The sequence below is a fragment of the Oncorhynchus tshawytscha genome, linkage group LG14 (genome assembly GCF_018296145.1).
Source record: "Oncorhynchus tshawytscha isolate Ot180627B linkage group LG14, Otsh_v2.0, whole genome shotgun sequence".
Classification (NCBI taxonomy): Eukaryota; Metazoa; Chordata; class Actinopteri; order Salmoniformes; family Salmonidae; genus Oncorhynchus; species Oncorhynchus tshawytscha.
Genome location: NC_056442.1, coordinates 38,510,414 through 38,524,690, shown reverse-complemented (window position 1 = coordinate 38,524,690; position 14,277 = coordinate 38,510,414). Strand labels below are relative to the sequence as shown.

The 14,277-nt window shown below is 42.6% G+C and overlaps 1 protein-coding gene across 1 annotated transcript in view; it reads left to right on the top strand.

Moving 5' to 3' along the window:
- The window catches only part of LOC112267184 (kin of IRRE-like protein 3), a 194,691-nt gene that overhangs the window by 140,414 nt on the left and 40,000 nt on the right, over window positions 1-14,277 (top strand). Inside the window, exon 4 of the mRNA XM_024445376.2 lies at window positions 9,800-9,957. Within this exon, the coding sequence (XP_024301144.1) occupies window positions 9,800-9,957 (158 nt within the window). The remainder of the gene's footprint in view (window positions 1-9,799; window positions 9,958-14,277) is intronic.

Genomic DNA, 14,277 nt, shown 5'->3' with positions numbered 1-14,277 from the left:
TTTCCTTAGCATGGAATTAATCACGGTAAATAGCAGGTCTTAGAGCTGTAATGTTCCAGACAGTCTTCTACCCTTGTTTGTCACTTTAGAGAGAGTCCAGAGGCACTCCAATTATTAACTTTTAATTGCAAGAGAGCAAGACTTGAGATCTGATAAAACACTTCCTTCCAAATTGCTAAACATTTCTCTTTGGAGCAGCCAAAGACAAGGAAGGGCAATCAGCTATGTTGAGTTCTGACTTGCCTTTGAAAATCTTTTTTTTTCAGAGGCAAAAATGACATTTTCCATGAAAGCTTGTTGATTATTATTCTATGGCTGGTCCAGCCTTGCACAGTGCCAGGGGTCATGGTGTGCCTCGCAGCATGACGTTGGAAGGAGAAAATCAAGTTATATCTAACTGTGCACAGATAGTTGGCTTCTCAGTGTCCTCCTGTTACTGCTTGGAGCCCAGCTCTTTTCTTATGTCTAGTTTTTCATCCTGTGGTGAAATGATTGAGTGTCTGTTCAGCGTGACCCTTTGTTATTTTTACCTTAGAATCCACCTCATCATCCTGTCATTTCTTTGTCCTCAGAAAAATTTACTTATCCAGTCATGGGAGTGAGCCGGTGACTTATTTGACTTTAACACACAGTGTAGGTCATTCACTAGATTTCTCCAATAGTGTTGGACCAAACAATGCTGCTCTGCACCGCAGGGTCTTCCTAGCATGATATCTTAGTGACGTGTCTCTCTACTGAAGTACCTCAATATTCAACTTTAAAAAGGTTCAGTCATATGTTTATTCTATTACATTGCAATTTCTATTTTATGAAGGACAACTTTAAAACAGTGATAGACAAAGGAAATAAAAGCTCAACATTTTAATGAAAATGTGTCCTTCAAATGTTTTGTCTCACTCAAGGAACTGTTTTGAAATATCGACACTGAACCGAAGGGCAACTTCATGAGGAGCATTGTGTTTTGATAACAAGACACAAACATGAAGCAGTATTTGTCCCCATGTCTCCTGTAGTTCCATCCACTGAATCCCACTTATGCTTTACTGAATAAAGCATTTCAAAATAGATGCACTGTATGAAAACAGAAGGGACACAAAGTGAATGACTTACTGAAGAAGCACAAGGGCGAGAATGCAAGTTGATTGGCTTCCAGTAGCAGTCACGACGATAGCAGTATTTCTATTGCCACCACTTTTACCTCTCCAACTAATTCATGAAACTGTTTTTACTCCCAGCTCTCTCTTTCTCCCTTTCTCTATATCTCTGAATGATGCTACAGGACTGTGCATGACAAAATTGCAAAGTCTTGAAAGGAAATGTTGAAACACCTCATTTATCAGTTTAAGTGTACTAGTCTTCTGTATGTAACTAATTTATCTCTCACAAAAGTCAATTTGGCTCTAGCCAAGCATCATCGCTCAAGTAGGGCCAGATAAGAACCCCTGATCAGCAGTCATTTTGTTAGAAATATGTCTCTTCCATTTACATTATTCTGCTCACACTACCCTGATTTACATTAAAGTACATTACTGACTTGTCTGAGATCTAAGACAAAGTTAGACCATCTATAATATCAATGACTCTATGTTAATATCAACAGAGGGCAGGTAGGGTATGTTTTGGGGGTTGAGTGAGTTTTAATAGGCAAGGGTACTTTTTCAAACACAAACACAGCTGTGTTTTTGAAATATTTTAAATGACATATGTTCAGTAATACATTATCATAACAAAAATGATTATTGACTGAAACAAATCTAGAACTGGAGGAGGTGAGCGATTGATTGACACACTGCAAGGAACAAAGCATTTCCATAACATTTAATACGGGCCTGCTTTTACATTTCATGCAAAATGACAGCAACATAGCTACTCACAAATAAACACACACACACACACAAACACACACAAACACGTTAGTGCCCTCTCAATCTGTGAAGAGCAGCTTTGGCGCTGCAAATCGCTGCTCTGTGACGAAGCTGTCTCTGCACGCTGCTGACAAGTCTGGCATCTCACCACTCCTCCCATGTCTCCAGAAAACCTCCCCATCCCTCTCTTCACTCTCCCTGTGTGGGTCAGCACCCACACACGCACGCTCAGAAACACACGCACGCTCACACACACACACACAAACACACACACACAGTCAAACCTTGACTCACATTAATCCCTGATCATCTGTCGTCTCATAAGGATAGGGTCCACTGTGATACTTTGGATAGGCATTATTCATGCACACATCTTAAAATAAAAAAAAGAAAGTAAAACTAACACAGATGGTATTACCAGAGAGGGAGAGATAGAGACAGTCTGTGTGAGCCAGAATCTTGTGGCCTACAAACAGGTGTACGGTGACAGCAATTGAATAGGCCTGTGTTTTGGGCCAGTGAGCCACATATCTTCCACCTACGATGGATAGTTCTTTTCGCCCTTCTCTTTTGTGATATATCGATCACAACCTCTGCAAGCTGCCACGGCGCCGTCGCATTGGGGTGACAGGCTGCTGGCGCAAGCATTCCGCCAAAACCGACCAGGCAAGCCAACCCATTTTTGTTCCAGACACCTCGGCAGAAGCACAGCACTGTGCACGCTGCATTTCCAGTCCCCCCTTCCTTTCCCATTCCCCCATCTCAGAGCTCCTTCTGAGGTTACCCCTCTCATTCACTCACCACCAAATTGCCTTTTCAACCAAATCTCCTGCTCCTGGATGGCTGTGTATAGGACTACATGCTGCATGGAGAATGTTCCCCAGCCTGGGTCTGGCTGTTTATGACTCAGATTGTCCACCATCAGCAGAGCCCCAATGGTAATAGACTGGCGCCATCAAGGTGTTTTCTCAGACCAGGCTAATCCCAGAGGTTCTGAGGTATTGAAATGTCTTTCAGGACACAGGGCAGGTTTATACTCAAGGTTTATTCAGACAAGCCCTGATCATGACAGACTTACTGGCCCACACTGTTTTCTTAATTACAAATCCATACTGTATGCCTCAGTCTCATTTATATATAGTTTTGATTATACACTAAAAGTAAATGATCTCACTAAAACACAATCAATCGGACCTGACTTCCTCTCCCGAGCCTGCTCTGAGTTTTGCGGTAAAACATGGCTCTGAGCTCTGGATTGGGCAAAAACATGAAACAACCCCTGGTGTTATCTCTCTCAGGAAGGGGCGATGCAATTCCATTAAACTCCAGTGCTCCTTTAATGAACTTCAATGGAATCTCTTATCTGAGGCGGAGGGCTGGGCTAATGTAAGACTGTGTGCCCCCTCAAAACACATCTAATAGTCTCACTCCCTGAAAAATGTTGCTTGGAGCATAAATATGTGAAATTAACTGGTACACGTCTGATGGCCACGAAAAAGTGACAGACAGGCACACAATAACCCTCCAGATAATCTTTAAAGGTGAGAAAAAGTAATAGCAAAGTACATTTAGAGGTAAAATGTTAATACATGCTTGAAATCCCTCCTTGTGAGCAGGGAGGAAAAACAGGGAAACTAACAGTTTGAGACAAGTAAGACAAGAACACATACTACATAACTAATCTTCTCCTGGTTGATCTACTCCTTTAAAGAAAACTCACAGAATATCTCTTCTACTCCCTATCTCAGACAACAAGAGGATGTTTTTTGCTCTCCAACCTAGTTGAGAAACTATTGAACAGTGTGTGTGTTTGTATGTGTGTGGAAGTGTGTGGTGTGAGAATGCATTATACTCTCCCAGAGAAAAGTGAGGGAAGAGAAAGGATTTCAACGAGCCAGCTGGTAATTAAAGAGGAGCGATCAATCCGAGCCGCTGACCGGCTCGTGAGAAATCCATCGCGGGGCCACAGTAAAGGGCTAATTTGGAACCATTAGGGGCTGCCGAGTTTGCAAGCAGGCCTGTAATGATGATGACTGGCAGGGTTCGAGGACTTTGTGCGGCTGTCAGACCGGCCCGCAAGAGGGATGGTGGTGGAGAGATGACTTAACAGAAGCCCTGTATGGAGAGGGTGAGAGAGAGGGAACTGGAGTAACACCTTTTATAACTGTCCTGGGAGTTACACTGTGACTCAGAATAGGCTACTCTTTAATGTTGCTTCATTGTCCACTGTAGAAAGTCCACTGTGAAATGTACAGTCGTATACCTGCCCATTGTTTGTTCAGTCAGTACTTACAGTACGTCTGAATGAACCTTTTGTTTTGTGAGGGGATTGCCCCTGCGTCCCTACATGGGGAACCCACAGTGGAAGATTGAGGTGTGCAGATGGAGAGCATGCCACCTGTGCCAATCACTTAGCAAAGAGATCACACTGGTTCTCATTCTACTCAGAGATCCTCTGTGTCATCCTTGTGACAGACATCAGACACATGGTGGAAATGAAAAAAGGCCTGTCGGAGGCAGCCAAGCGTTTCTTTCTCCTCTTTGTCTGTTTTCCATCCAGCCTTGACACAACACCGCCTGTCTCCCAGAGCAGAGCACACGACTCGAAAGCGTAACGACAATCTGTGTGCGCTGCCATGGACCTCTGCGTTTGGAGTTTTCCATGCATTAAATGTTAACCTTCACTACAGTGGCACTTAGGTCCTCTCTGATGGAAACCTTATGGATGGTTAAAGGCTAAACTATTATCAGTTTTACAGGCCAAGATGGGTCAATAATGTCTCTAGGAGATGGGTTGGAAATAGCCTTTAAACAATTACACTCTTTCACATTCTGCATCGCACCACTTCCAGGCTGTACTGTACCTACTGGGCATAGACATCAATTCAATGTCTATTCCACATTGGACCAACATAATTTCATTGAAATGACGTGGAAACAACGTTGATTCAACCAGTGTGCGTATGTGGGTATGTGGTTTCTGTAAGCCTTGAGCTGTCATGTTCTACGGTAGAACATCAACACATTTAGCTTACATTAGTTCACAGCCATTGCTCTTCCTTGATGTCCTGGTATTGTGACTGGAGTGGTGACAGTCAATACCAGCCTGAATCCACAACCCACTTACTCCATCTTTAATATGCATGTCTGCGCTGTCGTCAGTCACATAGTGTTAGGCTCTCAGCGAACTCCAAATGAAGCAGTTTTTCCTCTCAATTGGCCCTTCAGAAGATCGGAGCCTTGCATACCTCAAACAACTTGACAGTTAATTAATGTTTCAGCAGCATTGAGTGAGCACTGACAGCAAGCCAATAACACTGGATGTCTAGAAGCTACTATCATCTCTCCATCTCTGTTCCTCACTATTATTCATATTTTCATAAACAAATGAGATGGTTGGTTGGCCAGTATGCAAGCTGATCAGGCAGGGCTTCTCTAATTCTGGTGACAAATGAGGATTAAGCTTGTTTCCAATCTTACACCACAATATTACCATACCACAATGTATGTCCATTGGTTCAGATACGCAAATATCTTTGTCTTCTAAATAAGACCCAGCATTTCTATATTCCACAAACTCGTGTAACTTTACATCATGAAGAACACCAGGTCAAAAAGTCATGAAATAACTGCAAAATGTTCTGTACAAATAAAAGGTTGCACACTATATCACTGTTGCCAGAGGCATTTGAAGAGGCAGGAATGTGTCAATGGTTCTGGTCTAGAAACAGGTTGGAGATTTTCCTGGGAGTTGAGTCACAAGGTTCAGCCGGACTCAACTGGCGAAGCAGAAAAGCAGCCCATTTCCTCAGTGCTCCCCTGTTGCACAATCTCAAACTTTGTCAAATCAATTCAAAGTTTATTTGTCACGCGCGCAGAATACAACAGGTGTAGACCTTACAGTGAAATGCTTACTTACAGACTCTAACCAATAGTGCAAAAAAAAGGTATTAGGTGAACAATAAGTAGGTAAAGAAATAAAACAACAGTAAAAAGACAGGCTATATACAGTAGCGAGGCTATAAAGGTAGCGAGACTACATACAGACACCGGTTAGTCAGGCTGATTGAGGTAGTATGTACATGTAGATATGGTTAAAGTGACTATGCACATATGATGAACAGAGAGTAGCAGCAGAGTAAAAGAGGGGTTGGCGGGTGGTGGGTGGGACACAATGCAGATAGCCTGGTTAGCCACTGTGCGGGAGCACTGGTTGGTCGGCCCAATTGAAGTAGAATGTACATGAATGTATAGTTAAAGTGACTATGCATATATGATAAACAAAGTAGAGCAGCAGTGTAAAAAGAGGGGTTGGGGGGGCACACAATGCAAATAGTCCGGGTAGCCATTTGATTACCTGTTCAGGAGTCTCATGGCTTGGGGGTAAAAACTGTTGAGAAGCCTTTTTGTCCTAGACTTGGCACTCCGGTACCGCTTGCCATGCTGTAGTAGAGAGAACAGTCTATGACTGGGGTGGCTGGGGTCTTTGACAATTTTTAGGGCCTTCCTCTGACACCACCTGGTGTAGAGGTCCTGGATGGAAGGCAGCTTAGCCTCAGTGATGTACTGGGCCGTACATACTACCCTCTGTAGTGCCTTGCGGTCAGAGGCCGATCAGTTGCCGTACCAGGCAGTGATGATCTCGATGTTGCAGCTGTAGAACCTTTTCAGGATCTCAGGACCCATGCCAAATCTTTTTAGTTTCCTGAGGGGAAAAGGCTTTGTCAGGCCCTCTTCACAACTGTCTTGGTGTGTTTGGACCATTCTAGTTTGTTGTTGATGTGGACACCAAGGAACTTGAAGCTCTCAACCTGCTCTACTACAGCCCCGTCGATGAGAATGGGGGCGTTCTCGGTCCTCCTTTCCTTGTAGTCCACAATAATCTCCTTAGTCTTGGTTACGTTGAGGGATAGGTTGTTTTTCTGGCACCACCCAGCCAGGTCTCTGACTTCCTCCCTATAGGCTGTCTCGTCGTTGTCGGTGATCAGATCTACCACTGTTGTGTCATCTGCAAACTTAATGATGGTGTTGGAGTCGTGCCTGGCCATGCAGTACAGGAGAGGAGTACAGGAGGAGACTGAGCACGCACCCCTGGGGAGCTCCAGTGTTGAGGATCAGCGTGGCAGATGTGTTGCTACCTACCCTCACCACCTGGGGGCGGTCCGTCAGGAAGTCCAGGAACCAGTCACAGAGGGATGTGTTTAGTCCCAGGATCATTAGCTTAGTGATTAGCTTTGAGGGTACTATGGTGTTGAATGCTGAGCTGTTGTCAATGAATAGCATTCTCACATTAGTGTTCCTTTTGTCCAGGTGGGAAAGGGCAGTGTGGAGTGCAATAGAGATTGCATCATCTGTGGATCTGTTTGGGCGGTATGCAAAATGGAGTGGGGTCTAGGGTTTCTGGGATAATGGTGTTGATGTGAGCCATTACCAACCTTTCAAAGCACTTCATGGCTACAGACGTGAGTGCTACGGGTCTGTAGTCAGTTAGGTAGGTTGCTTTTGTGTTCTTGGGCACAGGGACTATGGTGGTCTGTTTGAAACATGTTGGTATTACAGACTTAATCAGGGACATGTTGAAAATGTCAGTGAAGACACCTGCCAGTTGGTCAGCACATGCCCGGAACACGTGTCCTGGTAATCCGTCTGGCCACGCAGCCTTGTGTATGTTGACGTGTTTAAAGGTATTTTCTCACGTCGGCTACGGAGAGCGTGGTCACACAGTCACCTTGAACAGTTGATGCTCTCATGCATGCCTCAGTGTTGCTTGCCTCGAAGAGAGCATAGAAGTGATTTAGCTCGTCTGGTAGGCTCGTGTCCACAGGTCTGCTATGACTCCCATAGGATGTTAACTAGGCAGTGCTCATTGTTTCTGAGAAATGGTTGAAAGTGTAGATCCTGCTGAAAGTGGATTGTTTTAGTACTGTAAAGCTCAAACATGAATGGAAGACCAACCATTAAAGTGATATCTGGAACGTTAGTATAATTTCAGCGAGTAGTTTTGAAAGTGGTGCTGGAGGCAAAACAGGTCCCTGTTTTTTATACACTATCACTATCACATCATCCAATTGTGTACTACATCTATTCCGTATAATATATTAACAGTACACATGAAATACACTTTTTTTTAAATAAAATTTAATACATTTTTTTGCAATGTCGTAATCTGTAGACATGTGTTTTCTCCATTTCTTTAGCGATCATACTCTAATTCCACTGATTTCAAATCTCGATCCTCCAGAAAGTGGAAAGCAACACTTATGCAGCTCCACTACACAATACATTTTTTAAAAGCCGTGTCGACAGGATTACCAACACAGACTGACCAGCTCAAATAGACAGAAGCCTTCCATTTGGCAGACCAATCTGAACTCCTCTCTCGGCATGTCCATCCCATCCATTATCTCAGCCAATCATGGCTAGTGGAAAGGTTGCTGACTTTTTCTGTGACTTAACCAACAAGGCTTGTAATTTAACAATTATATTCATATTTACAGATGGCATACAAGTTTGTTATTAAGGCACATGAAAGTGCACATGTTTCAGAAGACATTTCTGCCAAAAAAACACATTTAGATTTTAAACAATTATAATAAACGTTAAAGTGGCTCTTTTGTGAAGTCGTGACTTGTGACATATGCCTAGTGTATGTCTAAGGTTTTAGACTGATCCAATGAACCTTTGCATTTCAGTTCATAAAAATAAAAAAATCAAGACTGCCTCAAGACTCTCCTCAAACAATAGCATGGTATTCCTTTACTGTAATAGCTACTGTAAATTGGACAGTGCAGTTAGAATTTAATATTTCTGACATTATCAGATGTCTATGTCCTTGGAAATGTTCTTGTTACTTTCAACCTCATGCTAATTGTATTAGCCTACGTTAGCTCAACCGTCCCGTGGAAGGGACACCGATCCCGAAGAAGTTCCATATAGCTTAGTAGAACCCCCATCATCCATAAAATCATTCAGCAGTGTAACACACTATCCATAGTTCCCCCTTTTTCATACCAACCCTTGGCTGTTTGACCCACCCCCGCCACCCTCTCTCTCCGACCCTCTCACTCTTGCAGGCGAATATGCCAGCTGCTAGTAGCCTTTGATTTCATCATGCCCCAGATCTGCACTGTAATGAGTGTGCAGGCTAATCAATAATTCACTGGAGTTGAATAAAAAGTGGGTGATCAGCATGTGTGTAGAAAGCAGAATGTAATCAGTGCCAATCAGGGGCCTGCATTCTGTATCCACCACGATCTTCCTCTATCTGTCTTTTTTCCAGTGAATGACGACTGACTGCCATTCCCTGGCAAACTGTCAATTCTATTCAAAGTTTTGATTGCCCCAATTGCCTCCATGTATGGACATGTGAAAGTCATGATTAAATTGCAGCAGTGTCTGTATCATCCATTCACATTGTCAGTAACAGCACAAAGCTGAACTGTGCTTTGGATTTCTGAGGCAGCTTATTCTCATTCCATTGTTGCTTACAAGCCACACGTATGACGTGACCAAAATCTGCCCAATGTTCCTCTGACATCGCTGCATCAGTGAACATGGACACAAGATATTTCAATTTCACAGGAGAGAACAGGAAATCAAAACTGAAACCACTCACATCGCCTGTCTCTCACAAAGCTGTATTGTATTTGAAGAAATATCTCTGTTCTTGCCTCGTACAGGTATTATTTAAAAATAGCAAACAGGCAGTTTTACACATAGTCATACAGCTGCAGACCTCACCTTTTATGAACCTTCTTATGTCCAAGACATGTCTTCTATCAATCCAATGGATGAGTCTGATGCTTGACCAATACCTTTATCAGTGAACATATGACACGCTGACCTGAAAACAACAGTTGTTGTTGTATACAAGTATATGTCATTACATGTTTACATCATAGCTAGAACACAATGCTTTTCTGTTTTCCCTCCAGTGCCTCCTGAAGACCCAGTGATCAGTGGTGGTCCGGTGGTGAGCCTGAGAGCAGGAGATCCCCTAAACCTGACCTGCCACGCTGACAACGCCAAGCCAGCCGCATCAATCATCTGGATCCGCAATGGAGAGGTCCTCAATGGAGCCATGTACTCCAAGGTAAGCATCGAGGTGTGTAATACACAGTTTGTTTTTTAAGGTTGGAGGGAGGGTTGGGGTTTTTGAGGGTGAAGTGGTTAGACAGTTACCCATTCCTATAGATAGAAAGCAAAAGCCCTCATTCATTATTACCGGCAAAGTGAACCAAACACTATTTTCCTCCATGTAATAGGTTATGTCACTCATCAATTCCAGTTCCATCAATCATCATTCCAGTTGACAATCCTTTCCTCGAAGTTTGTTGTGAATAGCCACTAAGGGCTCCTGACTGGTGCAGTGGTATAAGACACTGCATCTCAGTGCAAGAGGCATCACTGCAGTACCTGGTTCAAATCCAAACTGCTTCACATCTAGCCGTCATTGGGAGTCACATAGGGTGGTGTACAATTTTCCCAATGTTGTCTGTGTTTGGCTGGGTTAGGTCATCATTGTAAATAAGAATGTGTTCTTAACTGAGTTGCCTAGTAAAATAAAAAGCACTAGCCATCTGTGATGGGTGATTACTTGTGCCATCTGTAAACTGTGTCTCAGCATTCAGCCAAGTTTGATTGGAATAAAATATCCTGAAAATCCAAGGTCTTCGCTGGGATATCTAAAGGATGTTTGTCCTCTTCGCCCAGCCTAATGCTTCTACTCAATCAAGCAGATGGTGGACGATAAGAATGGATGTTGCTGACTCTCGAGCACCTTCGCTGTCTCCTAGGTGCCCTGCTTCTCTCTTTTCAGTGGCAGGATCCATAAAGAGATCCGTTCAGTCCCTTTTCTGTTGGAGAAGCCATCCCTGATCCCTGCCAACCAACCCTAGCCTTCAACTCAACCATCATTCCACCACACGTAATGCCACACAACACTGCCATCGGACCTCTCTCTGGCACTTCAATGACACTAACTCGCAGGCTAAACTTGTAATGAACCCCACTGTGTGAGTTTCCATATAGACGAGGAGAGTGAGCGGGCACCAACTCTCTCTCCGCTGTCTCATTCTTTTATCAACTTTTTCCAAAGAGCAGATAAATTCTATTGATTGGGCTTGGATACGGCACAAGCAATTTGAATAAAACGATTGCTGGAGGTGGCGTTTGCTAATAGTAGGGGGATAGCGTGCTTCCTGCCTGCACTTCCTCTTTCTGAAACAGCAGCAGCAGCGATGTGGGGACATTGTAGCCCAGCTGATGGATGGCAGCAGCAGCTGAGCCATGCAGTCTCTAGACACAGCCCTCCTTCATATCACTACCATTAAAAAGAAATGTGTTCAATTAGAAGCGGATGATTGTCTCCTGAAAAATGTAGCTTTTGAGAGGATGATTGGCCGTCCTGCCTCGCCCCACGCCTCGCTCCACACCCCACAGATGATGGGAGGTAATGTGGCCAGATGTGCCAGAGTGAGATGGGAGTTTCCTGGTGATGGCTTCCCAGGATGGCTTTGACCCCCATAGGTCCCTCAATATCCAAATGGATCAATTATCTACCATTTACCTTTCTTTAAGATGTTACTTTGTGGTAAGTTATTGGACTTGATATGATCATACTGTATGAAGCAGTTATGAAAAATGTCTGGTTATACTGCATGTGAATGGGGTTGAGTATGGGCTTGACCTGGTACCTACGGATGAACATTGTTGTACTCGTTGCATACGTTGTGGGGAGGCCTAGTAGAAGCTTCAGATGGTGGAAACATCTGAATTTGAGAACAAGGTCTCATATCTAAACCCTAACACTCCTGTAGTCGGTTCGATTCCCACGGGGGACTAGTACTAAAATGTAGAAACATGAATGCACTCACTACTGTGTGTTTCTCTGGACAAGAGTGTCTGCTAAATGACTAAAATGTATCAGGTAAATGTAAACCTAAAGTACATTTCAGCCTGTTCCTCATGGATGGCCTGGTGAAAAACACAAGGAGTATAACAGTAGGAACAGCCACAGGGATGAGGGAATCTATTGCTCTGTGAAACATTCAAATGCATGACACAAAAAAGGAAGTTCTGCTTATCGTCCCTCTCTTCCTTCACAGATAAGTTTCCCTGCTCATTCCTCCTCTACTCCCCCACAAACCTTCAAAGACGCTTCTTTATCTGTCCTTCAATTTCATTATTTTCCTCCCAACCTTCATCTCAGCAAAGTTTTCTGTATAATTAGAGAGATTTCCTTTTAAAAGGTAATGCTCACCACCAAGTGAGGCGGGGGGAAATCATCCCGGGGAAAAGAAGCTAATTAACTTTAGAGAGTGTATTATACATGTCACATTTTTCACAGTCAAGAGACAGAGTTCCCAGTAGTTGATCTGCATATTAATCTATAATACCCCTTATTTTTTCCAGTATTTCTATATTACTCGCTACATTTAACCTGTTTCAAATCATTAAAAAACGATCAGTCTCTCTCTCTCTTCCATTGTTTTTCTCTCTTGTCAATGTAATTAACCTCACTAGCTTTGTGAAAGATACATTTAAACTAGGCCTTAGGTGCACCAAAAGAGTAATATAATTAATATTGTTAAACAGAATTGTAGAAAATATCTGTCTTTCAGGTAGTAGGATTAGATAAGTTAATCAAATAAGACCTCTTTAATCCCATGACCAGAACAATTATGTAGATATATTATTTTCTCTTTTGTAGAAATAGGGAGTACAAAGCTTATGCAACATATCTTATTCCTAAGTTAAATTAATATCCAGTATTGAGATTTGAAATGAGCTTCTGGTGTGGTCTGCAATTAAACAAATGCTGATTTAATTTAACCTGGAGCTACTTTTCAAGTTAGGACATATCAAAGGCTCGTTAGATTAACAGCAGAATATTCATGTCAGCCAAATTATTAGACATCCCTCTGAGCCTCCCTTCATATTCCCTCTCACTGGGATTCTAACCTAAACTAATCAAGGAATTTCAGACATGCCTGCAAGGTGAAAACTGTCCATCTTTTATTTGTATAAGCCTTCCTGTTAATTGTAATAAACAGAAAAACAATCAGTGTAAAGGTTAGGTAAAAACAATATACAGCCTGTCAGAATTTGATTATTTATTACAAAACTTGCAGGTATTCCTGAAAAATCAAAAAGCTCCATATTTATCAGTAGAAATGTAACCAGCATTATCACTATACTATAGGTGTCACGTTCTGACCTTAGTTCTGTTATTTTATTCTTTGTTTTAGTATGGTCAGGGCGTGAGTTGGGGTGGGCAGTCTATATTTGTTTTTCTATGTTGGTTTTTGTGTTCGGCCTAGTATGGTTCTCAATCAGAGGCAGGTGTCGTTAGTTGTCTCTGATTGAGAATCATGCTTAGGTAGCCTGGGTTTCACGTTTGGTTTGTGGGTGTTTGTTTCCGTGTGAGTGTTTTGGGCCACACGGTACTGTTTTGGTTTTCGTTTTGTTCACATCGTTTATGTTTTGTATTTCAGTGTTCAGTTCGTTTTGAATAAATGATCATGAACACTTACCACGCTGCACTTTGGTCCGATCCTTCTTCCACCTCTGAGTGCCGTTACAATAGGTTCTCCCATATTCACTCAATATGACCTTCTACTGTCTCTGCCCCCTTATCCCATATCTTGAAGAGCAACTTTCACTTTCTCATTCTCCATTTTTCAGTTACTTTAACTTGGGAAAGGTATTCTCCTCACATGCTCCAGGCAGTGATATGAGAAATCATCAATTTATAATTCGGGCTATTTTAAAACAGCTAGTGCTTGGGTGTTGAGTTCTATACTGTAGCTGGGCCTGTACAAGATGAATGACTTCAGACAGGTCCAGAGCTATGAGAGAAACAATCCTGATGGTGTCAGAAAGGATATTACATTGACACATCCCACTGTTGACAGATAATATGTTCTACTTTAGGGGTGAGTGCCAGGCCTTTTGTAGCCTGGTTAGATCTGAGACACTCTTCACAAAGGCATTTTGTTTTAATGCAAATGCAGAAGAACAATATATGTACAGTATCTTAACGCTATTTTGCATATTCCATACATACAAAACACCAAATTATGGAATTTCTTGTAGAAGAATGGTGTCGTATCCCTCCAATAGTGTTCCAGACGCTTGTCGAATCCATGCCAAGGTGCAAGGAAGCTGTTCTGGCTCGTGGTGGCCCAACGCCCCATTAAGACATTTTGGTAGTTTCCTGTATTTCTTAAGAAGACTTATAGTCATTGACTGGAGAAAGCAGAAAAGTAAGATGGTGAAAAGGCATACATGTACAGTATGTAAAAACCTCCAAACTAATATAATGCAAGGTTCCTTAACACTTTAATATGCAGTCAGTGTGTGGCATATTTGCTGGGTTTCTGCTATTATGCGGCAACCTGTCAATAGCTTT